This window comes from Eulemur rufifrons, chromosome 2 (genome assembly GCF_041146395.1).
Source record: "Eulemur rufifrons isolate Redbay chromosome 2, OSU_ERuf_1, whole genome shotgun sequence".
NCBI lineage: Eukaryota > Metazoa > Chordata > Mammalia > Primates > Lemuridae > Eulemur > Eulemur rufifrons.
The window spans coordinates 30584898-30608521 of NC_090984.1; the positions used below are offsets into that span (position 1 = coordinate 30584898).

At 46.6% G+C, this 23624-nt stretch overlaps 1 protein-coding gene across 2 annotated transcripts in view; it reads right to left on the minus strand.

Annotated features, from left to right (window-relative positions):
- Positions 1-2564: 2564 nt before the first annotated feature.
- ANKDD1A (ankyrin repeat and death domain containing 1A) overlaps positions 2565-23624 on the minus strand; it is a 35661-nt gene continuing 14601 nt past the window's right edge. Inside the window, exons 7-15 of one of the 2 annotated variants that reach the window (XM_069458983.1) lie at positions 22680-22778; positions 22063-22161; positions 20492-20590; positions 15593-15691; positions 14018-14116; positions 12845-12940; positions 9555-9759; positions 6849-6980; positions 2565-2590 (exon numbers count right to left, since the gene is read on the minus strand). In XM_069458983.1, the coding sequence (XP_069315084.1) occupies positions 2565-2590; positions 6849-6980; positions 9555-9759; positions 12845-12940; positions 14018-14116; positions 15593-15691; positions 20492-20590; positions 22063-22161; positions 22680-22778 (954 nt within the window). Of the gene's footprint in view, positions 2591-5648; positions 5775-6848; positions 6981-9554; positions 9760-12844; positions 12941-14017; positions 14117-15592; positions 15692-20491; positions 20591-22062; positions 22162-22679; positions 22779-23624 lie in introns of those variants that run through there. The other variant, XM_069458993.1, reaches the window with a different exon arrangement.

Genomic DNA, 23624 nt, shown 5'->3' on the forward strand with positions numbered 1-23624 from the left:
GGATTTGGCTGACGGCAGCCTCCTGGTGTCCATCAGCTTGTTTCTCTGTCCCTGGTATCTCCTGTAAACTGGTGGTTACGTCTACAGGCTTGATCAAGCTCAATCTTTCTGGCAGAACACTTCACGAGCGGGGCTGTTTGCTTCCCATGCATCACCCATAACATCCGGTTGTGTCTGAGGTGTTATGACTGCTGGGCGGATTCAGGCATCGTCAGCCTGATCAGTCATGAGAAGGTTCCCCGGCTGGTTTAGCTGCCACTGCTGATCGTTGCACAGACGCATCATTTCATTCGAAGTTGCAGGACCATAATGAGACTATTTTTTAGCTGGATTTTACCAATTAAAAAAAGCCTTTCCCTCCTCAACTACTTGGTTTCTCTGAGGTACAGTGTAGACAGGAAAATAAGCATGGGTGTTTCTTTCCCTTTATTTGCCAGGTTTCAAAATACTGAGTTGGCTGTGCCGTCTCACATGTCATCCCCACCACAGCCCTGGTGAGACAGACTTTACAGGTGAGGCCCTAGAGACTGGGACACTTGCTCAGGGTCACATAGTAAGTGGGGGGCGGGGGGGGCTGGATTGCCAGCTTGAGTCCCCAGAGCCAGCGATCTTTCCACAAAGGCCACAGTGTCTTCTCTCACTACCTGTGCCTTGACAACTGCTGAGTTATGGAAGCACTCAGTTAAGCTACAAAGGCAGGGCTTGACGTTTTAACTGGTAGCATCTGAGGCTTTCTCGATGCTGCCATAGTTCTGTGTGTGTGTCTTGACTTCCCAACCAAACAGGGAGCTCCTGTGGGCAGGACCACGCTAGACGTCTTCAGTAGCCCCTGCGTCCCAGTGCAGGAATGAACTGTGGGACTGCCCTCCACTTTCTTGTCAAATTCTCCCCGCAGGAGCCTCCACCCTTTTACGGCTTTAGCTACTCCCTGGCTCTACGCCTGATGATAGCAAGTCGCCATTTTCAGCCCTGACCAGTTTTGAGCACTGGCCTTGAATGCCTGTTTGGCCTATCTGTCAGGCCAGCCTTCTACAGGCTCCCCAGACTACCTGGCAAAAGCCACGCCGTGTCCCCACTCCCCAAACCCGCCTTTCCTCTCCTGGGCACACCATCTCAGTTCTGGCATCACTGTGCCTCACATTCCCCGGCTGGAAACTCAGCCATCTTGGACCCCCACGCATGCCCTGCCACCCCCACATCTCAGGCCAAAGCAGACGCTGAGACGAAACTTTGGATGCAGGATGGTTATTAAGGAACAACTTCTGTGAGGGGAAGAGGGACTGGAGAGAGGGAGAAACTGGACTGGGATGCAGGTCTTACCAAGCACCCGCCACCCAGGCGGGGAGCTCTGGGGCTAGTGGCGCCCCTGGAACGTTCTCACGGAGAGCTGAAATGGCTGGGCCTTTGTGGCACCCCCACCTTGCTCACTTCCCAGATGCAGGCTGCCCTGGGGAGAGCGGGCTCTTGGGTGAGGCAGCTGTCTGCAGGGAGCCAGACGTGAAGGGCTGCCAGCGGGAGGCCGTCCACTCCCTGCACTCCTGCAGCTGGGTAGCAAGGCCTTTCTGGAAGAAGAGGGTCTGAGCAGCACCTGTCCACATCTACCACACCCCATGTCCCCTGATCTCAGAGATCTAGCAACTTTCCTCCAATTTGACCCTTCCTCGCCACAGGCCTTGGCATCTCCTGCCCAGTCTACAGCAGTGGCTCCACCGGCCACCTCCAGCCCGCCCCATCCAGCCCCCGTGTTGTCCACACATAGGTCTGATCTTGTCACTTACTGGTGTATGAACACTTGAGGGGCCGCCATTGTGGAAATGAGAACACAGTTTCAGAAACTCTTAAATAAGGCTTTTACCACATACTGAAGATCTGCACACAGGAAAAAATGAGGAGAGCAACCTCCAGATATAACCAGTAAGGCCTTCATCCCAGTTCTCAACACGTGAGTTTCCTGAGTTCATTTTGACATGTAATGTGGCCTAGGCAGGATCTGCCCCCTTCCACAAATCATCCTGCCATCCACAGGAAAACACCTTGTACTACAAGTATATAAACTAGTGTGTATGTTTGACTAGGTTTTCAGTGTAGTATCTATCTACACTGAAGGAGGGAGGGAGCAACAGTAAATAAATATACGTTGGAAAAGACATTTAAATATACATTTTAAAAACAAGATTAAGGATTTTCAACCTTTTGAGGGGGGAAAAATTAAGAAAATGGAAAAAAAATCACAATTAGCAAGGTAAAGCACTCTTTGAAAGGAGTGGCAGATGTGCATTTCCAAAGAGGGAGTCTATCGTGTTCAGTTTTTACCTTATGAGACATCCAGTTTTTGGCCAGGCATGGTGGCTCACACCTGTAATCCCAGCACTTTGGGGGGCCAAGGCAGGAGGATCCTGTGATACCAGGAGTTCAAGACCAGCCTGGGCTACATGGTGAGACCCCGTTGCTACAAAAAATGAGAAAAATTAGCTGGGCGTGGTAGTGAGTGCCTGTAGTCCCAGCTATTCAGGAGGCTGAGGCAGGAGGATCGCTTAAGCCTGGGAGTTGGAGGCTGTAGTGAGCTATGATGATGCCACTGCACTCCAGCCTGGGTGACATAGCAAGAACCCATCACAAAAAAAATTTTTTTTATGTTATTATGGGATGGGGAACAATTTCCAATGTCCCCTCTGCACCCTTCACCCCCCTTCCTGCCCCACAGAACATCTCTTCCCCTTTCACACTTCCTGCGTTCCCGCACATGGCTCTCTCTGACCTTCTCAGACCCTTAGTCCCCCAGCCTTCCCTGAGGAAGAACGAATCCCATAGTTCTTTGCCCTGACCACACTCTGTTCCAGTGCTTGGTGTCCGAGCCCCTGTCCCCCACGAGACCCTCAGCTTCCGGAGGCAGGAACTGCGGCTCTCATCTCTGTGTCCTAGCGGACCGCCTGGCAGAGGACACACTCAAAATATACTCACTGGTGAGTTGAGTGGTTGCGCTTCACAGAACCAATCCGTGACAGCCTGTCTAACTTGAACGTTTTTGCCCTAGATTTCCCAAAGAAAACAAATGGTATTGAATTTGAGACATATATTTCAACATTTCAATTTTATTGTATTTAAGAACTTGCTTTTCTGTCTCAGAAAAAATAATGCAAAATTCATTTTGTTAAATTCATTCAAATAAGTGATTAAAGTTTCATGTGGTACAAAATCCTCTCCCAAATGGAATGGATGGGATTATTTAAAAGCTTCTTTTTCCTTCTTTTCTTTTTATAACTGTACCTTTCGTTTTTCAATACTTTGTTGTTTAGAACAGTTTTGGCTGTAGAGAAAACGTGAGCAGACAGTACAGAGAGTTCCCATATACCCCTTTCCACGATTATTAACATCTTGCATCAGGGTGGTACACCTCACACGACTGATGAACAATATTGACACTTATTAACTAAAGCCCAGAGTTTACATTAAGTCACACTTTGTGTTGTACATTCTGTGGGTTTTGACCAACGCACTGTCACGGATCCCCTGCTACAGTATCGTTCAGAACAGTCCACTGCCCTAAAAATCCACCCCCCCACCCTGCCCCGCCTCTTCATCCCTCTCTCCCTCTCATCGCCCGCAGCCCCTGGCTGCCAACTGTCTTTACAGTTTTGCCTGTTCCAGAATGTCATATCCTTTTAGTTTTGAATCAGTGATACACTTACACATTTCAAAAGTGAAAACAGTATTAAAAAGGTACCACTGAGAACTCTCTCTGCCGCCCCGTCCCAGTCCAACTGCTCCCCACTATCCTCCTTCCGCAGGGAAACCACTTGGTTTCTTAGCCTTTGTCTAGCTTTACTTATACAAATATAAGCAAATATATTGTCTTACTCCCTTTTTTCTTTATGTAATTAGTATCATACTATACACACTGATCTATATCTTGATTTTTTTTTTTACTTTATTTATCCTGGAGCTCTTTCCAGAATGATACACGGAAAGCCCCTCAATCTTTTTTCTCTGCTGAATAGTATTCCACTGTGCGGGTGAACTACACCCTATCTCACCAGTCCCCTGTAGATGGCCACTTGGTTTATGTCCAATCGTTTCCTAGCTTTTGTTTTTTTTCAAATAATGCAATACTAAATAACCTCATATATCTGTCATTGTCTACACGTACAGGTTTATCTGTAGGATAAATTTCTAGAAGTGGGATTGCTGGACCAAGGGGTAAAGTTATTTGTAATTTGGGTAGATAACGCCAGATTGCTCATCAGAGATTGTACCACTGTGGACCCCGCCAGCCACATGGGGCAGTGGAAGCCCCTTTCAGCTCAGTTCCAAGTCTACCTCCTTTCCAGGCTCAGGCCCAGTGGAGAACTTTGAGGGGAATTTCTCTAAGATGTGGGCTCCTAAGCTGGCCACAGCCAGCTGTGCCACATGCAGGAGAGCTCAAATTAGACAGAAACAGCACCCAGGCTGAACTTCTAGGTTATCCTGCACAGATACATTCCCCACATTCTGGGAAACTGCGGAGCTTCCAGAGCCACACTTCCCTGGAAACACACCCTCCTGCTGATGCGGCAGAGCCCCACCAACTAGCTGTGCTTGCCTGGCACCTAAAAGCCCAGGGTCAGACTGGCTGTGCCGTCCAATGCAGTTGTCACTTGCCAAAGGTGCCAAGTGAAATTTCAAATAATTAATACTAAATAAAATTAAAAGTTGAATTTCTCACTCCCTCTAGCCACATTTCAAGTGCTCAATAGCTGCAGGTGGCTTGTGGCTACTCTACCAGACAGCGCAGAAAATGGAAAGTTCCCACTGTTGCAGAAAGTCCCATCGCATAGCGCTGCTCCAGACAGACAACCTTCGTGTGGGGCTATTGAAAACAAGAAAAATGGCAACTAAATGCAATCTGTGGTCTTGGATTGGATCCTGGTCCAGAAAAAGGACACGAATAGCTCAACTGGCAAAATTTGCCTAAGATCAGAAGATTAGTTACTAGTATCAGTGTGAATTTCATGGTTTTGAAAATTATACTGTCGTTACATAACATGTTAATATTTGGGGAAGCTGTGTGAAGAGCATTCGGAAACTCTTTGTACCGTTTCTGCAACTTTTTTGTAGGTCTGAAATGATTTCAAAACAAAAAGTTTTTTAACTTTTAAAAATGATAAAACAAGAAGGAAAAAATGAGAGTGCGTGCCTCCTGGAACTGTCAAAGTGTACAAATTAGCTTGTAAATAAAAGCCCGTGGAGTAAGCACAGCACTGCAAACCAGCGGGCAGGTTACAGGCAGTCCATTAGTTAGTGATGCACAAGCCCGTTCCTCGGTCAGGGTGGGAGGAATGCCGGGTTTGGCGCCTGACCTCACCACCTGATTAGCAGTGCGGCCTGGGCAAGCTGCTTCTCTTCCCTGGGCCTCTGTGTCCTGTCTGTAAAGATGCCCCCTTGCACCTCCAGGGACGGCTATGAGGCTGAGGAGGATGGAGGTGAAAGTGAGCTGAGAGCAGTGAAAGACCATCCCCGTGGGGCGGGATTACCTAATACAAACCCCGAAACAGGCCCCCGCGTGGAGACGATTACTGTACACACAGGGCCTGCTGGTCTCTGCATGACTGTGCGCTTCAGTAGAAGCCGCTGGAGGTCTGTTAACAGTGATTGTTTTAAAAGCTCTGAACTGGTGGTCATCTTCTGTTCAGATGGCCCCACACTCCCACGTGCCGGAAGGTCCGGCCTCTCCAGTTACATGGCTGTGCACCTCCTGGGGGCAGGTGGCTCTGCATTTGCTTTCCTCCTGATGCTTTCTGCAAAAGACAAGAATAACATTGCTTCATGTTGTGTAACCTCTGCCTCTCAAGGCTAGGGTTTTTGGGTTTTGGGGTTTCTTTTTTTTTAGAGATGGATCTTGTTATGTTGCCCAGGCTGGACTTGAACTCCTGAGCTCAAACGATCCTCCCGCTTCAGCATCCTGAGTGGCTGGGACTACAGGCCTGTGCCACCGCTCCGGCAGAGGGCTGGTTAGATGTTTTAATTGCCCGCCAGAGTCTGTGTTAAAAGAAGATGTAACAACTATATTTAAGAAGAGTTTGGAAAAAGGAAAAAGGCATCCCTAATTCCTCCACCCTGAAATGACTCTCTGCTTTCCCACCTTGCCTGTAGCTGCCGTGGGTTGGCCACCGTGCTAGGGCTTTCCTTTCCCTCCATAATCCGCTATGGATGTTTTTCTTGTTGCCTCATTACTAACGAAGCCTTCACAACTATTAGTGACTGCTTCATACCCCATCCTGTTGTTGCTCCATAATGTGCCGTGTCATTGGCCATCACGGTGTTTAAGGCTTTTTTGTCATGAGTTGATTGTGTTTTTAATGAGGAATGAGTACTAGAACCTTTTATCCTGCTTGCCCGATTATGCCCTGAATCCTAAACCAGACTGTTAGGACTGGCATAAGATTATGATGGCTTATTTGGCCAGATCTGACTAGTTCAACTCACATTAAGCCAGTTTGGGGCTTGTATGTCTTACTGTTTGTGAGAAAGAAATCTGCAGGCTGTTCCAGCCTTATTCCAAACTGGAAAAAAGAAAATAAAGGTATAGAGGGCTGGTGAGGAAGAGATACATAGCATCAGTGGCTTGGGGGCTGTGCAGGCCATCGGGTTCACTTCGGCTCAAATCCTCATTGCCCTGATGGGGAAACCGAGGCACTATGGTTTGCCCAAGTCTCTGCATGGAAGAAGGAGGCAGGGCTAAGACTAGGAATCTGGAAGGCCCAGGGCCAGTGTCCCAGCAGCCTGGTCTGAGCAGGCCTTGGAGGGCCCTGCTGCATTCCAGCGAGGGCCACACAGCAACTGTGCAGGAGCCCTGCAGAGCACGCTCTTACCAGCCAGGTCCCTTCTGCCAATGGCCACGAGGCCTTCGAACAGCGCTTTGCTGGGGTTCTCGCCAGCCATGGCCACACCATGCAGCCAAATGAGCAGCATCCGGTGGCCATGCTCCTGGTAGCTCCTGGTGCCTGAGGATGAGGAGGGGAGAGAGAGGAGAAGGAGCCAACCAGGCCACCTTACCAGAGCACATGTCTATGCCACCCTGTCCCACCTCCTGTACACGCCCAGGTGGGAAAGAGGCCAAGGCCCTCTCAGGCCCTCCGTGCTCCAGCAGAGCTCAGCCCAGAGATGGGGAGGGGGAGCGAAGAGGCAGCCTCCCAGATGGGGTGGGGGTTTGGAATCCCCCCAGCCCCAGGCTTTCTCCTGAGCATCTACCATACACCCTGTTGGTGTCACTCTGCAGAGAGAAAGAATTGACGCCTGTTGTGGTACCACGATGCACACAATAGTACGCTTCATCCCTTGGGCTGCTCACAATGACCTGTGCTCACGTGCTAGCGGCCCTATTTCGCAGATGAGAAAACAGCTCAGAGACAGAGCTGCACGTATTGTTTCCCCGCACCAGTCGTTCTGAGCTTGGCTGCTCACTGGAAATACCTGGGGGGGCATTAGAAAATACTGACACGTGGAGCCCAACCACCCCCAGAGATTTTGATTTACTTGGGTCTGGGTGCGGCCAAGTTATCCGGTGGTTTTAAAGCTTCCCAGGTGATTGTAACATACAACCGTGTTTGGAACATAATTGCCCACACTATTCAGTGCCCAGTGGTGGGCGTTAAGGTGTTATTAGGTCGGCTCTCCCTGCTGGGGACGCAGATAGATGCTCCACCACAACTACTGGGTCCAAGTCAGTCTGCTCACTGCCTCTGACTGACAGAGTCAGTGTCATTCTGGGCCCTCAGCAGGCACTTCCTCACGGTGCTGCCATGTGGTGGCAATTTCATTTGACCCAGTTGTCTTAAGGACGTTTATTAAATAGTCTTAGCCTGGGACTGCAAACTAGTACAACCTCTGTGGAAAGCAACATGGAGACACCTCAAAGAGATACAAGTAGAACTACCATTTGATCCAGCAATCCCATTACTGGGCTTCTACCCAAAAGAACAAAAGACATTCTATAAAAAAGATATCTGCACTAGAATGTTTACAGCAGCACAATTTACAATTGCAAAGATGTGGAAACAACCCACGTGCCCATCAATACATGAGTGGGTTAATAAAATGTGGTATATGTATACCATGGAGTTCTACTCAGCCACAAAAAACAGTGGTGATATAGCACTTCTTGTATTATCCTGGATAGGCTGGAACCCATTCTACTAAATGAAATATCCCAAGAATGGAAAAACAAGCACCACATGTACTCGCCATCAAATTGGTATTAACTGATAAACACTTAAGTGCATATATACGAATAATATTCATCAGGTGTCGGGCAGATAGGAGGGGGAAGGAGGGGATGGGTACATACACGCCTGAAGGGTGTGGTGTGCACCGTCTGGGGGATGGACACGCTTGAAGCTCTGACTCGGGTGGGGCAAGGGCAATATACTTAACCTAAACATTTGTGCCCCCGTAATATACTGAAATTTAAAAAAATTAATTTAAACAAAACAAAATAAAAACAAAAAATAAATAGTCTTTGCCCCTACTCCCAAAATTTACAAGTGCTCCTTTATCTTATATGAAAGTTCTTGTCTGTAATAGTTTACTTTTGGACTCTCTGCTCTAGTCCACTGATCAATTTGCATATTTTGGTGTCAGCTATCTATGCTGATTATTTTAACTTTGTAAAAGGTTGAGTCTGGCTGGGTTAGAGCCTCTTTATTTTTTTCCCCCAGAATATTCATTTATATCCTCTGTTTATTCTTTCAGAAAAACTATAGAATCCTTCAGTCTCATTTCAAAAATGTATTTTGATTTGATTAAAATTAGATCAAAGTTTTAATCAAGGGGGGAAAAATGATATCTATTCAATACTTTTTCTTGCCAGAAATAGAGTGTCATTCCATTTATCCAAGTCATCTTTTATAGTTCAGCTGATTGTTATTGTTTTACTCATATGTGTCATTCACGTTTCTCTTTAAGATTTTCCAGATGAAACATACACATACTTGTAAATGGAATCTCTTTTAAAAATTCTAATTGTTTTTTTGCCCATTTCTCTATGGTACATAGGAATACTAAGGGGTTTGTATATTTGATCATATATCAAGCCATTTCATTGAATTATTTTATTAATTCTAAGAGTTTTTCAGTTGATTCCTCTGGACTTCCTATGTATACAATTATAGCATCTGAAATTAATAATTCTCTCTCTTCCTTTCCAATATTTACACCCATTATTTCCATTTTTTTCATGCCTTAGTGCCAGAGCCAAAATGTCCAAATAGATGTTAAATAATAGTGACGACAGTGGGCCCTCTTCTTTTTACCGGGAATGGCTTTCGTTTAGTGTGTAAATGACGGATGGGTTCAGGCGGGTTTGCGGAAGAATATAAAATTCACAGGGCAAGGGGGCGGGTGAGGTGATGCCTCCAGCCTGCGAGAAGGCCTGGAGGAGGGACAGAGCACGCAGTGCGTGTGGCTGCGTGTGGGTTACACGGGCTCTTTCCCAGAAGCATAGAAAGCTGAACACACCCCAACTGGCCCCATCCGTCTGCCCTCTGGTTGCCCTGGGGTGGGGAGAGGCAAGGTGGTACCTGTCCACTGTTGCTCGATGGCGCAGATGTGGGCCTCAGTGAACCCCCAGGAATATGCGAGCTTCTTCCACTCGTGGGGCCGCAGATGCCTGGAAGCCAGCTGCCACAGCACGGAGCGGAGCTGCTGTGTTTCCTGCCGGTGGTCCTGCTTAAAGGTCAAGCTCTTCCCAGAGGGGTCACTGGAGTCCCTGCATGAAAGGTGGTCCTGTGGGGCAGATCCCAGAAGTGCAGGTGCTCTCCCTCGTGATCCTGGACGGGCAATGCAGGGCCGAGGCCCCTAGTACCCCACTCCCACCCCTGAGGAGCCTGGGAACTGGAGTAGGCACGGGACTGGGGCCTAATGTCCACCGTTCTGGTTTCTGACTCCAGGCCTTGCCTTGATCTCTGGAACCCACGTTGCCCTCACTGTTCTTCCACCTCCAATGCTTTGTCTCACTCCCCAGCCCCTCAACCCCACTGTCTGGATCAAAAGACCACACATGTGCCATGTCTTCCAGGTAGCCTTTCGAAATTCCTGTGGTCTTTTCTGCCTGTCTTTTCTCCATGCTCTGATAACAGGGGTGTCAGCAGAATAACTCCGAAGCTTTGGCCAAAACCAAACAGGCCAAAAATCAAGCTTGCCGAATTCCAACGAGTAGTAAAGGATGGGTTACAGAATCCTTTCCATGTGAAGCAGGTACTAAAATTAGAGGTTACAAAAGAATTATGTAATAGTGTAAATTAAGTCCACAAAAGCTTAAGCCCCTCTAAAGGGAATGAATGTGGAGTTATGATTGCTAAGAAGTTCAAGGTGAAAAAAATCACCCTGGCATCTGCAGCTCTAAATCTTACTTCCTGATCAACAGTCTCTCCACCTGCGAGGTACAGCTTGGCTCTCATCTGGGGTGTTAAAAACTGTGCCCTTAGAGCAATGTTCTCAGCCCTGTTTATACGTTGGGATCATCTGGGAGCTTTAAGAACTACCAGTGCCTGGCCCCTGTCTCAGAGATTCTGATTGACTTGGTCTGGGGCACAGAGGGGGGATTTGTGATTCTAACATGTGCAGCCACTCCCTTAGTGGTGACGACCTATAAAGCCTGAAGTGGTTTAGTATTAAGCACAGAGATGAGTCAGTGAGTCAAATCCCTAGTACTAATATTTTGGTATTAAATTTAGGAATAATGTGTCATATGTAAAGGGGTTGTAACATTTAAGAATCTAGCATATCAGCAAAGGAGAATATTTTAGGATTCCTATTGAAATTTATTTATTTTTTTACAGAGAGGTTTATTGAAAGCAAAGTATACCCTTACAGAAAAAAGAAAAGCAAACTGATCTAGAGAGGACCAGTCCTATTGAAATTTATTGATCAATTAATTTTGAAACAGTGATTTTTATTTAAGAAATGAAAGAGAAGTTTACTAAGTCTGTAAACCAAACTGGGATGTTTAAGATATTTGAGATTACATATAGGTTTAATTTAATGGATTTATTAGGATAATTTAAGAATTTAGGAAGTATTTGCAGTGCTTAAAAAGAAAATAAAATCTATTATATTAAATTTATTCATTCAGTTTAAAATGTATAAGGTGTTTTAATTAAGTTTAACATGGGACCAGACATTAATCAGAAGGCCTCCTTGAAAATGACTGTTATAATTTGCTAGTTGTATAAATAAAATAATTAAAAATGAATTTAAGAGTTTAAAAAAAACTAGGTTTTTAAGTTTGTCACAAATTTAATATAGATGCTCTTTGATTTATGACGGAGTTACGTTCCAATAAACACATTGTAAGTTAAAAATATCATAAATTGAAAATGCATTTAATATGCCTAACCTACAGAACACCGTAGCTTAGCCTAGCCTACCTTACACACTTACATTACTACAGTTGGCCAAGATCCAATATGTGATCTGAGAGACCAAAATAGATGTCATTATATCAACTAAGACAGACCCTAAGGTTAAGGACACAAAGTTACCTATGGGTCTAGGATTTAGGGCCTGGCACAGCTACAAGAAAAACCACACTTGCTAAATTCCTTAGTAATAGGAGCTATCAGGCAACTCAGACCACTACAACTCAGACTGCATAGGGAACCACCTTACAACCATTCTTTTCTGATAAGCAGCTGCAGACCTTAAGCCTGTTCCAGCCAACTTATAGGCGCTGTGCACGAACGGTGTCCTATAGTTTACCTTTTGACAAAAAGAGCCAAATTCCACCTCATTTTAATGCTCAAACCCTGCCCCAAGGTGAACATGGGATGTATGTTACATATATGTTTACACATTACACATGTGCTTGGCTCCTCTCATAAATATGTATAACTTTTCCCCAAAGCCTGCTGAATATGTATGACTGCATTGTGCAGTATCGGCCCTGTGAGGCATAAAAATCCAAAAACTCCTTGAAGAGGGAGCACCTTCAGCACACGCTGGAGACGGTCTCTTCCTCATTTGTAAACCAATATTGCCAATCTCCTTTCTACTATTTGGCCATCCTGGTGGTCTTTTGGACAACAAACACAAAGCCTATTTTATTATAAAATGTTGCATATCTCATGTAATTCATCAAATTCTACACTCAAAGTGAGAAACAGCATGGCTGTGTGGGTGCTCAAAAGTATGGCCTCTACTGAATGAGTATCAATAAAGCAGAAAAATTGCAAGTCAAACCATCCTAAGTCGGGTACCATCTATATTAATTTTGAAAACTGAAGTAAATGTAAAAATTCTTTTCTGTGTATAAAAACAACTCTCCAGGACACCAAAAAACTGCCCCCCACCATTTGCTGACTAGAGCAGCAGATGCACGGCCTGACCGCTGCCTGCCACTCCCCTCTCCCACGTCCACAGCAGACATGGCCAATCAATCCCAGCACACCTTCCTCTGGGCTCAGAAAGCTGTCTGAACACAACACCCCAAGCAACAGTTCCAATCACCTGGAGATGGCAGTGAGATGGGACCAACTGCCATCTCTTTATTCACACACTCGTGTATGCATTCACACATGCGTGCACGCATGCATCCCTACATCCATGCACTCAGCAGCCCGAGCTACAGCAGTGTTCAGTGGCATCACCACACTGGCACGGACCTCAGTCTGCCTTGTTTCAGTGTGTTTAGACACTTGCCCACCTCCAGATCCTCGTGAACAACCCTGGTGGTATACAAGGTGGGGATTATCACCCACTGGAGACTGAGGGGCCCCAGAATTGGTCAGGGCTGGGGTTCAAAGCCAGCTCCACCTGAAGCCAAGGCTTCTCCCTTTCTAACATGGAGAGACCAAGCACGGGGCCTCCTTACCTTCTCCCATCTGTAGAAACGATCCGCTTTTATGATCATGTCCACCAGGCTGACGTGGTTGCTGCGGGCGGCCACTGCCAGCGCGGTTTTTCCTTGCTACAATTAAGAGAGAGGCAAGAAATGAAGCCAGAGTTGCTACAGGAGGGGTACAGGGTGGCCCCCCAGCACCGAGTACAAACCCTCCTGCCCAAAGGAAGTGGTTTCCGGTAGTCTACACAGGAGAGCAGAAAGGTCTTCTGGTTTTCTGGGCATGACGGGGATGTGGAAAGTCCCAGGTAGAATAAGGAAATAATACATAATTCTAACAACCACCTCTGTGTTCCCTGAGAATTCAGAAAGCTTTAAAAGCTTATGAAAGTCAGCCCTCACTAACTCTTCAACATCACCCGTGAGACAGAGGTTACCGCCCCAATTTTCAGAAGAAACTAGAGCCCAGAGAAGGGAGCCTGGGCTCGCCATGTCCCTGTTGCCTGCCTCCCCGCAGGCCACCAGGCCCTTTGTTCTAGGCCCCCCAGAGGGTCACCTCCAGGGACCTGTAGTGCGATGGGAAGCTCCTCTTCACAGCTGGCCAGCTGCCCCGGGGCCCAGCTCAAATCAGGAGGCCCCTCCCAGGTCTAGCCTCAGGGCCTGACCCTGGCCCCCAACTCTACCCGCCACCATCCCAGGCTCGCTGAGTCCCACGTGCAAGTGCCTCTCCCCTCGTGAGCCTATGGCCCCCCAGCCTCACACCAAGTCTTCAGCTCCTCTGAGACCTCTAGCACCTGAGGAAGTAGCTGCCCCAGAGGGACAATGAGCTGGGAAGCTTCCCAAACCCTGTCCCATGTGCAGGGGGTTGCTGGACAATGGTATGGTCCTCTTCTTCTACTCTCCCCACCCTCCTAGGTGACTCAACGAGCTCAGTCAGATGAGGGCCATGAAACATAAAGCGACCAAATCACAGGCCTAGGCGAGGAGAGGGGCGGGCCATGGCTGGGGGACCTCAGTAGAGAGAGGGAAAGGTGGTGGAAGGGCAGGAAGGCTTCCTGGAGGAGGCTGCATTTGAGCTGGTATATAAAGGATGAGAGTCCCTGAACACCCTGAGAAGGAGCTGGGAGGAGGCATTCATAGCAGGGTCTCTGGGCAATGAGGGAGCCATGATGGCTTGAAAGGGAGGTTGGTTATGAGCAGAGGTACCTTATCTGTCAGGGATAAGTCAACCCCAGCGACAAGGAGCATCTCTGCTATGTCCTGCCAGGCGTGCTCAGCGGCCAGGTGAAGGGGCGTCTGCTGCCTCTGGGGAAGAAGCCAAGGGACAGGTGAGCAGAAAAGCATGTAGGGATGGCTAACAGCTCAAAGCCAGGGTTCAGTCATAAACACAATACTCGCCAGAGAAAACCTGATAAAAACAAAAAGTGCAAAGAAGGAAAAAAATAACTTCCCTAGCAGACCACCCTAAATCAACCCCCATTACGATCCTAGGATATTTCTTCTAATGTTTTTTCTCTAATGCAGAATGTTATTAGTTTGTTTGGCTTTATGTATTTCAGATTGTCCTGTATATATATTTTTCATCTTGTTTTTCTACCTAATATAATACTTTTCACATATAATAAACTCTGATAAAGACCATTTTTAGACCGGGCGCGGTGGCTCACACCTGTAATCCTAGCTCTCTGAGAGGCCGAGGCGGGTGTATCACTTGAGCTCAGGAGTTCAAGACCAGCCTGAGCAAGAGCGAGACTCCCGTCTCATAAAAAAAAAAAAAAAAAAAGACCATTTTTAATAAGTCCATAATAGCCTATTTATGTCTGGGCCATAATTGACCAAACCACTTCCCTATTATTATTTGGGTCATTATCAAATTGAGGACTGATAAACAATGCTGTAACAAGCGTCTTTGTGCATGGCTTCTATTAATACTATGTTTCTTTCTTTTTTTTTCTTTAGAGACAGTCTCACTCTGTCACCCAGGCTGGAGTGCAGCGGCCTGATGACGGCTCACTGTAGCTTGAGCTCCTGGGCTCAAGTGACCCTCCCACCTCAGTCTCCCAAGTAGCTGGGACGAGAGGCACGCTCCACCATGCCCAGCTAATTTATTTTTTATTTTTGTAGGTCTCACTATGTTACCCAGGCTGGTCTCAAACTCCTGGCCTCAAGCGATCCTCCTGCCTCAGCCTCTCAAAGCGCTGGGATTACAGGCGTGAGCCACCGCGCCGGCCTAATGTATTCCTTGAGGCTCAGTTCCCAGACGTGCAACTGCAGCTCATTTTAAAGATATATGATATATTCCGCCAAGTTGCCTTCCACTCCCTGTGGTTCTACGTGCCCTTGCCAGCACTGGGTATTGCATGGTTAGGGGTAGAGTGTGGAAATGGGATTTAAAAGAGCTCCTTACTGATCACGGCGTCAGGACTCAGAGTGCTCTTACTACACAACACTGCCCCAGTCACCCCTGCCCTGGGAATTTTCCCTAAGGGAAAGAAGCAATGAAAAGAAAAGGTTGAATGTAGGAAAATGTTCACTGCAGTGTTATATAAATCATGGCAAAACCCTGGGAACAACCAAAATGTTCAGAATACAGTGAACATGGATTTGAATAAAGTTAATAAAGTGATATTACCTTCAACAAATATTCAAACAAATTTTTTTAAAGCTAAAAAAGCTTCTCCTTGACTCTGGGCCATGCTAGGAGACCACAGCCAAGCCCCGCCAGCCTGGGAGGGTGCCCAGAGGTTCCCTGGGGCCCAGATGGTTTCTCCAGCCACTTACATTGTCGGTGGCATCCAGGTCACTGTGGGCGTTGATGAACAGCTGGACCAAGGCAGGGAAGTTGTGCCTCACAGCAAGGTGCAGAGGAGAGGCGCCCTGCTGGGGGAGAAACCACACAGATCAGTTGATAGGTCCCTCCCAGAACTTCCCCGCTGCAGTCAGTGCCGGGGCTGGGAGTGGGGAGGTGTATAGTGCTTCTGGCTTTGGCTTTTCTAGCTTCTTGGACAACATGGGTGGGTTTGGGACAGTTACAGTCCCAAAGCCTGAATTCCTGGAGCCCAGAACTATCCCCAAGGTGGGCGGGGGTCTGAAGACCCAAGTGTGAGACCCTTCTATGTCAGGAACTCACCGTGTGGCCTTGAGCAAGTCATTTCCCTTCTCTGCTACTCTTCATCTGGCAAGTGATGTTTGCCAAGGTCCCTTCTAGCAATAACACCTAAGATTCCCTGATATCTCATTTAATCCACACATCAACCTAGGAAGTATACGGGTTACTGTTTGTATTAGAGTCATCATCTTACAAACAGAAACACTGAGGATCAGAAAACTTGAGCAACTTGCCCAAGGACACACAGCTAATAGGAACCATGTCTTATTGGACCGTCTACTCTCACTTATCAGTCTCAGTCGGGCAGGAAAGAGCGGGATCCCCCGTATGAAATAGTTCATTATTACAGAATAGTCCCTTAAGAAGCAGAACCCAATACATTTAAGTATTTAACAAGGTGTGTCACAAAGAAAAGGTGTGTATTCAATAAGAAGTGCTGAGATAACTAGTTAGTAATTTTGAAGGGAAAAAATACACATTGATCCCTATTTGATTCCGTGGATAAAACAGCTGATTTTCTAAAATTGACTTATGGAAAAATTAGAAGAAAACAAATTATTTTCAAAGTGTGAGTAAGCATATTCATTTTCCAAGCATACAACATGAGAAATAAAGAAAAAGATCATCAGGTTTGATTTATTTGAGGGGGAAAAAGGCCTTCCGTTTGTAAAAACCACAACAGGAGAGAGAAGTAAGGGCCTTTATTTTATATGAATGTGTCTTTTGACACTTTCACTATCCACGGTTTACATTTGGTATTAAAAACAATGCAAATGTAACAAATAAAAATAATCTAAATAAATAAATAGGGGGCAAAACCAGCCAAAATGAAAACATACTAGGAAGAAATCTTGTCAACATTGGAGACAGAAGGCTTATATATATCACATAAACAGTACATGCAAACTAACTTGAAAATCAAGAACCCCATATCTACATGGGCAAACACTTTGAAAAAATAATTCACTATACATGGAAAAATGTTCACTTTTGATGATAACCAAAGGGATGGAAATTAAGACAATAATGAGAGATGTTCAGCCTGGTTGTTTTTCATCGGGGGGAAAATGTAAAACCTAATACCCAATGCTGGTGACAGGACAAAGAAACAGCCAACCTGTACACTGCTAGTGGCTCCGCATACTGACACAAGACTTCTAGAAGGTAATTTGGCTTATGTATCAAGAGCTAGGAAGATGTTCACAATATTCAGCCTCTTACTCCCTCTTCCGGGAATCTTTGCAAAAGAAAAGTGACATCCACAGAGCTATGCTACCAGCATTGGCAAGTAAACTTGATGCTTCACCATAGGTGAAGAGCTTAATAAATCACGGTTCCTCCACTCAACAGACTAATATGTCATTGTCAATGGCTCTGCAGCAATATGGAAATGCTCATGATTAGCTGGACACAAAATTATTTGTATATTATAATTTTAACTATATCAAAGTAGATAATTTTTTTAAAAATCAGTATAGAGTAAATAAAAAGGAATATTTGTGGCATCATAAGAAGAAAGAAATATGGATGACAGTATCATTTTCTAAATTTCTTTTATTCCTCCAATAAATTTTTAAAATGTAACTATTGGTAGATTTAAATTAATATTTGATTATATGGAGAGATAACATCATGTTCCTAGTTGGTAAGATTAAATATTGAAATAATTTAAATTATGTCCAAATTAATCCATAGATTACAATGATTAATCTAAATCTTAAATTGATTTTTTTTTTTTTTTTGGAGACAGGGTCTCAGTATGTCACCCAGACTAGAGGGCAGTGGCCTGATCATAGCTCACTGCAACCTCGAACTCCTGGGCTCAAACAATCCTCCTGTCCCAGCCTCCCAAGAAGCTGGGACTACAAGCCTGCACCACCATGCCTGGCTTGGCTAATTTTTTTTTTTTTTTTTTGAGACAGGGTCTCACTATTGCCCAGGCTGGTCTCGAACTCCTGGGCTCAAGGGATCCTCCCACCTCAGCCTCCCAAAGTGCTAGGATTACAGGCGTGAGCCACCATGCCTGGCCAGTTTTTTTTTTAATTGACAAAATTACTTGTTTTAGTTCTGAGTGCTACAACAAAATACCATAAGCTGAGTGGCTTAAACAACAAACACTTATTTCTCACGGTTCTGGAGGTTGGGAAGGCCAAGATCAAGGCACTGGCACATACACTGTCTGTTGAGGACCTGCTTCCTGGTTCATAGACAGTCGTCTTCTCATAGTGTCCTCTCAGGGCGAAGAGAGGAGGCAAGCTCTCTCAGGACTCTTACAAGAACATTAATCCCATTCATGAGGGCTCCACCCTCTGATCTCATTCCATCCTAATTACCTCCCAAAGGTCCCACCTCCTAATACCATCACATTACGGGGCTAGAGTTTCAACATATGAATTCTGGGGGAATACAAACATTCAGTTCATACCATTACTTTAAATTTCAACTGGAAGAATAAACATGTGAGATTAAAAAAGAATAAAAGATTATACTAACAGAGAAGAATAATTAAAGGAGACTTGCTTTATATAGCTTTAAAACAAATTGTAAGGCAATAATAATTAAATTATCATGGTATCAACTCAAGTTTAGACATACAACTTACTGAGATAGAATCACTCTCCCAGAAATAAGGCCCATTAAAATGTAAATTTGGGATAAAGGAAAGGATGGAAAAGCATTAAAAAATGTTATAATTATTTAATAAATGTTCTTGAAATAGAAATGTAAAAAATTGGGGGAATCTATTAAGATATCACACTATACATAAAAATACATTTTTAGAAGGATTAAAGAGTTAAACATCAAAAATTATAACTGGAAGGCTACCATTATAAAATTCAAAACTTGGGTCTAGAATACTTTTGACTATACAAAAATTTACATCTTTAGTATGTTGAAAAAGTTATAAGAGCAAACAACACATATGATGGTCAAAGGGTAAAGAAATTGGTTTCAAAAAAACAAAATCCACCCATCTAAACAAAGAATCTGAAGAAATCATTCGCAACAGAAGAACTTAAACTAGAAAAGTGAATTAATGGGAAAGGGTTGGTAGTAAACCAGACATTCAAAATAAAACAAAATAACAAAATCATGTAACTACAAAATTTACAAAATATTAATACCTGCTGTTGGTGAAAGGTGACTCATAAATTATTGGGGCCTATGTGGTCTGACCTTTCTGGAAAGCAATTTGACAACTTATCTCAAGAATCATAAAAATGTTTTTACCACCCAACCCAAAAATCCCATTTGGGGACTCCAAATATAACGCAAAAGAAATGAAAAGTTAGATGCCATAAAGATGTTCACAAAATCATTATGTGTAGTGGCAAAGTCAGAACACCAACTTAAATATCCAGCAGTTGGGGAACTGCTACATAAAGTGTGATGGGCTCACTGGACCATGACTGGCATTAAGTATGGGTAACAGGAAAACTAAGCGGCAACATCTGAGCCCTGGGCTGGATCGGCTCCACTGTACTAGAGTCAGGATTCTGGCGTCTTGATGGGCAAAGACAAGTAAACATCCATCTTTCCAGAATTCTTAGTCTGGATTCTTTCTAGCTGGAGGCGATGCTATATATATGGGGGGAAACTTGGGAGAAAATAAAGTTATTGCTTTACTAGGGCTTTGGGATTTAGGAAGCCTTTTTTTCTCTAAATTCCAATGAATTGTCTTATATTGTTTTTACAGTTATTTTAAATATAGTACTTATTTTAGTAATAACAAATGACTCCTTTCTGATTTAAACAATAGATGTTTCCTCATTTATATAATGAGGATAATGATAGTATGTATAGGCCGGGCGTGGTGGCTCACACCTGTAATCCTAGCACTCTGGGAGGCTGAGGAGGAAGGATCGCTTGAGGTCAGGAGTTCGATTGAGGTCAGGAGTTCCAGACCAGCCTGAGCAAGGGCGAGACTATGTCTCTACTAAAAATAGAAAAACTTAGCAGCATGGTGGCTGAGTTTGTAGTCCCAGCTATTCGGGAGGCTGAGGCAGGAGGATCGCTGGAGCCCAAGAGTTTGAGGTTGCAGTGAACTATACCCCACTGCACTCTACCCAGGGCAACAGAGCAAAGTTCTGTCTTTAAAAAAAAAAAAAAAAAGTACCTATAGATAAGGAAACAGAGGCCCAGGGAGGTCAAAGCATCTTGCCCAAGGTTATTCAGTTTGTAGTGCCAGAGCTCAAAACCAGGTTGTCTAATACCAAAGTCTGTGTCTTAACCACAAGATTATACTGTTCCTGGTGTGTGTACCGAACATATCACAACAGGAAAAAAATGAACAACTAAGTGGCTAGATTGGTAATATAAAAGATTATTACCAAGACCCAATGCATATATGAACTGAGAACAGGAGCAGATAACAGTTCGGTGAAACTGCAGGCTTGGTTTCTAATCCTGCTTCAGCTAGGACACTATTTGACTCTCCTAAGTGCTGCCTGCTCCCCTAGTCCTGGCTCCCAGCCAACCTCAAGGGCTGGAAGTGCCTATTCTCCCTCGTCCCCCCGCTATGCTTTAACTTTGCAGTGGGGACCCCCTTCAATCCACGCCCCCACACTTACATGATCAGCCACGTTGGTGCAGCCTCCTGCGAGGATGAGGGCCCGAGACACGTCCTCAGAGCCACTGAGGGCCGCGTAGTGCAGGCAGCTCAGCTTTTTCTAGAGAGAAACAGGTAGCAATGCAAAGTCACAGGGACCCTCCTAGTGGGGTTTACAAAGCTCTTTGGGATCATTTTCCCATTTGAGACTCACAACTCCCCTGGGGCTATTATCCCCATTAAACTCTGAGGCTGGAGAAATCAATGGCCTGCCCGGGCCTGGTGACCAGTGAAAGGAACTCACTATGGCCTCAGCCTCTTCTTCACCTCCATCGCAAACTCTGGAATGTGGACCAAAGCCTGCCAAATTCCTTGGCTGGTAAACACATGCAGATTTTAGACTCTGAAGAGATGGTTTCCGAAGAGGAGGACGAATAAGATTTGGTTGCCAGTACCAGGCAAACCCCACCTGGCACTGCCCAGCACGAGCTGCTCTCAGCAGGAGCCTGGCAGGCTGGGATGGAGCCGATCTCGGGTGGGCCTGCGAAGTGCTGCCCTTCAATCAGAGCCCGGCCCTGGCCCAACCGCCGCCTCGCACAGGATGCACACAGACAGGCCCCACTAGGGTGACCAACTGTCCCAGGCTGCCAGGACTGAGGAATCCCTCGGACCTGGAACTTTCAGCTTCAAACTAGACCCTTCAAGACATTTCCAACTGGAGCTAAATGAATATGCTTTAGCGTACCATTTTAATTCCTCTGCTTTTTTAACTACCTGTATATTTTTGCTATTATTATTTATATTTTATTAATTGTTGTTAACATTTTTGCAATATCATTAACATTTAGAACAAAGAGACAATTCTAGACCCTGAAGCCATTCAACCAGCTGAGAAAGGTTATTTGTCACAGATTTAAAAATAAAAAGCAAAACAAAAACACCAACTCTTTACCTAAAGAGAGTCCACCCCCCACCACCCCGACTCTCCAGGTCACAGAGAATTTCCACCGGCAGGACCGAGGAGTGCCGTGGGGAGGAAGTGCACCAGGGTCGTCACACGCCCAGGCCCGAACCCCGTGGGCCAATGTGGCCACACACAGCTGCGCCTCCAAGTCAGGGGACAGCCCCGTCAGTGGGCGGGAGCTCTGGAGTCGGGGGAACAGGCTTTTGAGACACAACTTTGCTTCTTACTGGCTTGTGACCCTGAGAAAGTCTTCACTAAGCTTCAGTTTTCTCATCTGTCAGATGGGCGACATTTTTCTGAGGAAATAGTTATAAAGGGGCTTTGTGAATTACCAAGAGCCCAACAACAAGACACCAACCGGTGCTGAGCCCCCGTGGTGTCCCGGGCACGGTGCTGGGCATTTGATCCCCACAGCAGGGTAAGAAGTAAGCTCATATCATCCCATTTTATAGTTGGGACACAGCTCAGAGAGGTTATGTACCTTGCCTAAGGTCACAGGCCAGCAGCGGAGAAGCCAAGATCAGAACCCGGCCTGCTGCCTCCCTGTCAGGAGTGACGGTGGCCGCTGCTGTGGGCACGGCCATGGCCAGCAGCCCAGGGCAGGCGTCAGTGTCGGGAGGCCCCGCTACCTGGGTGAGGGCGTTCGCGCTGCTCCCTGCCCCGAGGAGAAGCCGCACGCAGTCAGGATGGATCCCTTCCGCGGCCGCATGCAGGGCGGTCAGGCCTTCCTGAAACACACGGGCAGAGGCAGGAGGATGGCAGCGCCGGGGGGGCTGACCGAGGTGACCCCAGCCCCACAGCGAGAGGACACCCGTGTGCATGGCTCCAGGGCTCCTTGAACTCTCCACTGCCCTGCTAGTGAGGACGAGTGTGCTCACCTGTGGTCTCCTGAGCCCCACACCTGAAGTCCTGGCTTTGTGGAGCACACACAGGCACAGTCACTCCCTGCTCCCCGTCTCTGCTCACGTTCTCCTCACCATCAGCCCTCTCTGTCTATTCCCTCCCACTCCAGGACGCTGTCCCTGACCATCCTGTCCATGGCGACTCCTCCCTCTTTGAACGCACACTCTATCATGCCTAGCGTCCCCACTAAGCCTGCAGTGCTGTGCTTATCTTTTCCCGGTGGGCTGTTGGTCCTAGAACATGTTCCCAGCTTCCTGGCTTCGGATTGCACCAGGGGCTGGGGTTCCTCGAAGGCAGGGAGTGAGAGAGTTGCGCATCTCTGCATCCTGGGGCGGTGACTCACCACGTTCCGCTCCTCCAGGTCCAGCCCAAAGTCCACGAGCTGCTGCAGCACGGCCACGTGGCCCCGGCCGGCAGCCAGGTGAAGGGCCGTGTTCCCCTCCTGCGGGGAGAAGGGGTCCTGACGGGCTGGCAGACCACGGAGCCCCAGAATCAGACCCTCGCAGGCCCCGAAGGCCTGTTGGAGCCACCCTTCATTTTACAGACAGGGAAGCTGAGGCCCAGAGAGGGAAAGAGACATGTCCAGGGCCACAGAGCACGTGTGTGACAAGCTGAAGCCCTGCATACTGGGTCAATGCCACCCTGCCCCTGAGAGCTTTGCCATGACGATAACCAGGGGCACGTTCAAGGGCCACACCCTGGTCTCTCTTTCTCGACACTTCAGGGCAGACACATTGATTGAAAAAAAACAAAACCTACTTTCCATGCACCCATCTAAAGCCAGCCCCTCCTGGGGTCCCCCAGACCCACCCCCGCTCACTGCTCAAGGCTCCAGAAGCTCCCCTCCGAGCACAGGCTGTTCCCAGGCAGCTGCCTGCCTCAGTCACCTGCCTGCCTCAAGTCCTTGCTGGAGACATCAGCTTCCCATGGAAAGGCGTGGCCCTCCCTGACCACACCTCTGTCCCCAGGAGCCCTGCCCTGCTTTTCCTTCCCTTCCCACAGCACTGGTGACCTGCTAACACACTCTGCCACTGATTGTACACTGTGCTTATTGCGACTCTTATGGAACATATGCACCACCAGGACATGGCTTTCCATCAGTTTTGTCCTCTGAAGATTCCCCAAGTTCCCAGAATAGGGCCTGGGCACATGGAAGACACTCAGTCAATAGTTGTTCAAGGAGTCAATAATGTGACAAGGTTTTCAGGGGATTGTGTGGAGAGCTTGACCCGTGTCCCCCGAACTGGAGAGCCAGAGGACTGGTAGTTGCCTTGTGCTTGGAAAGTCT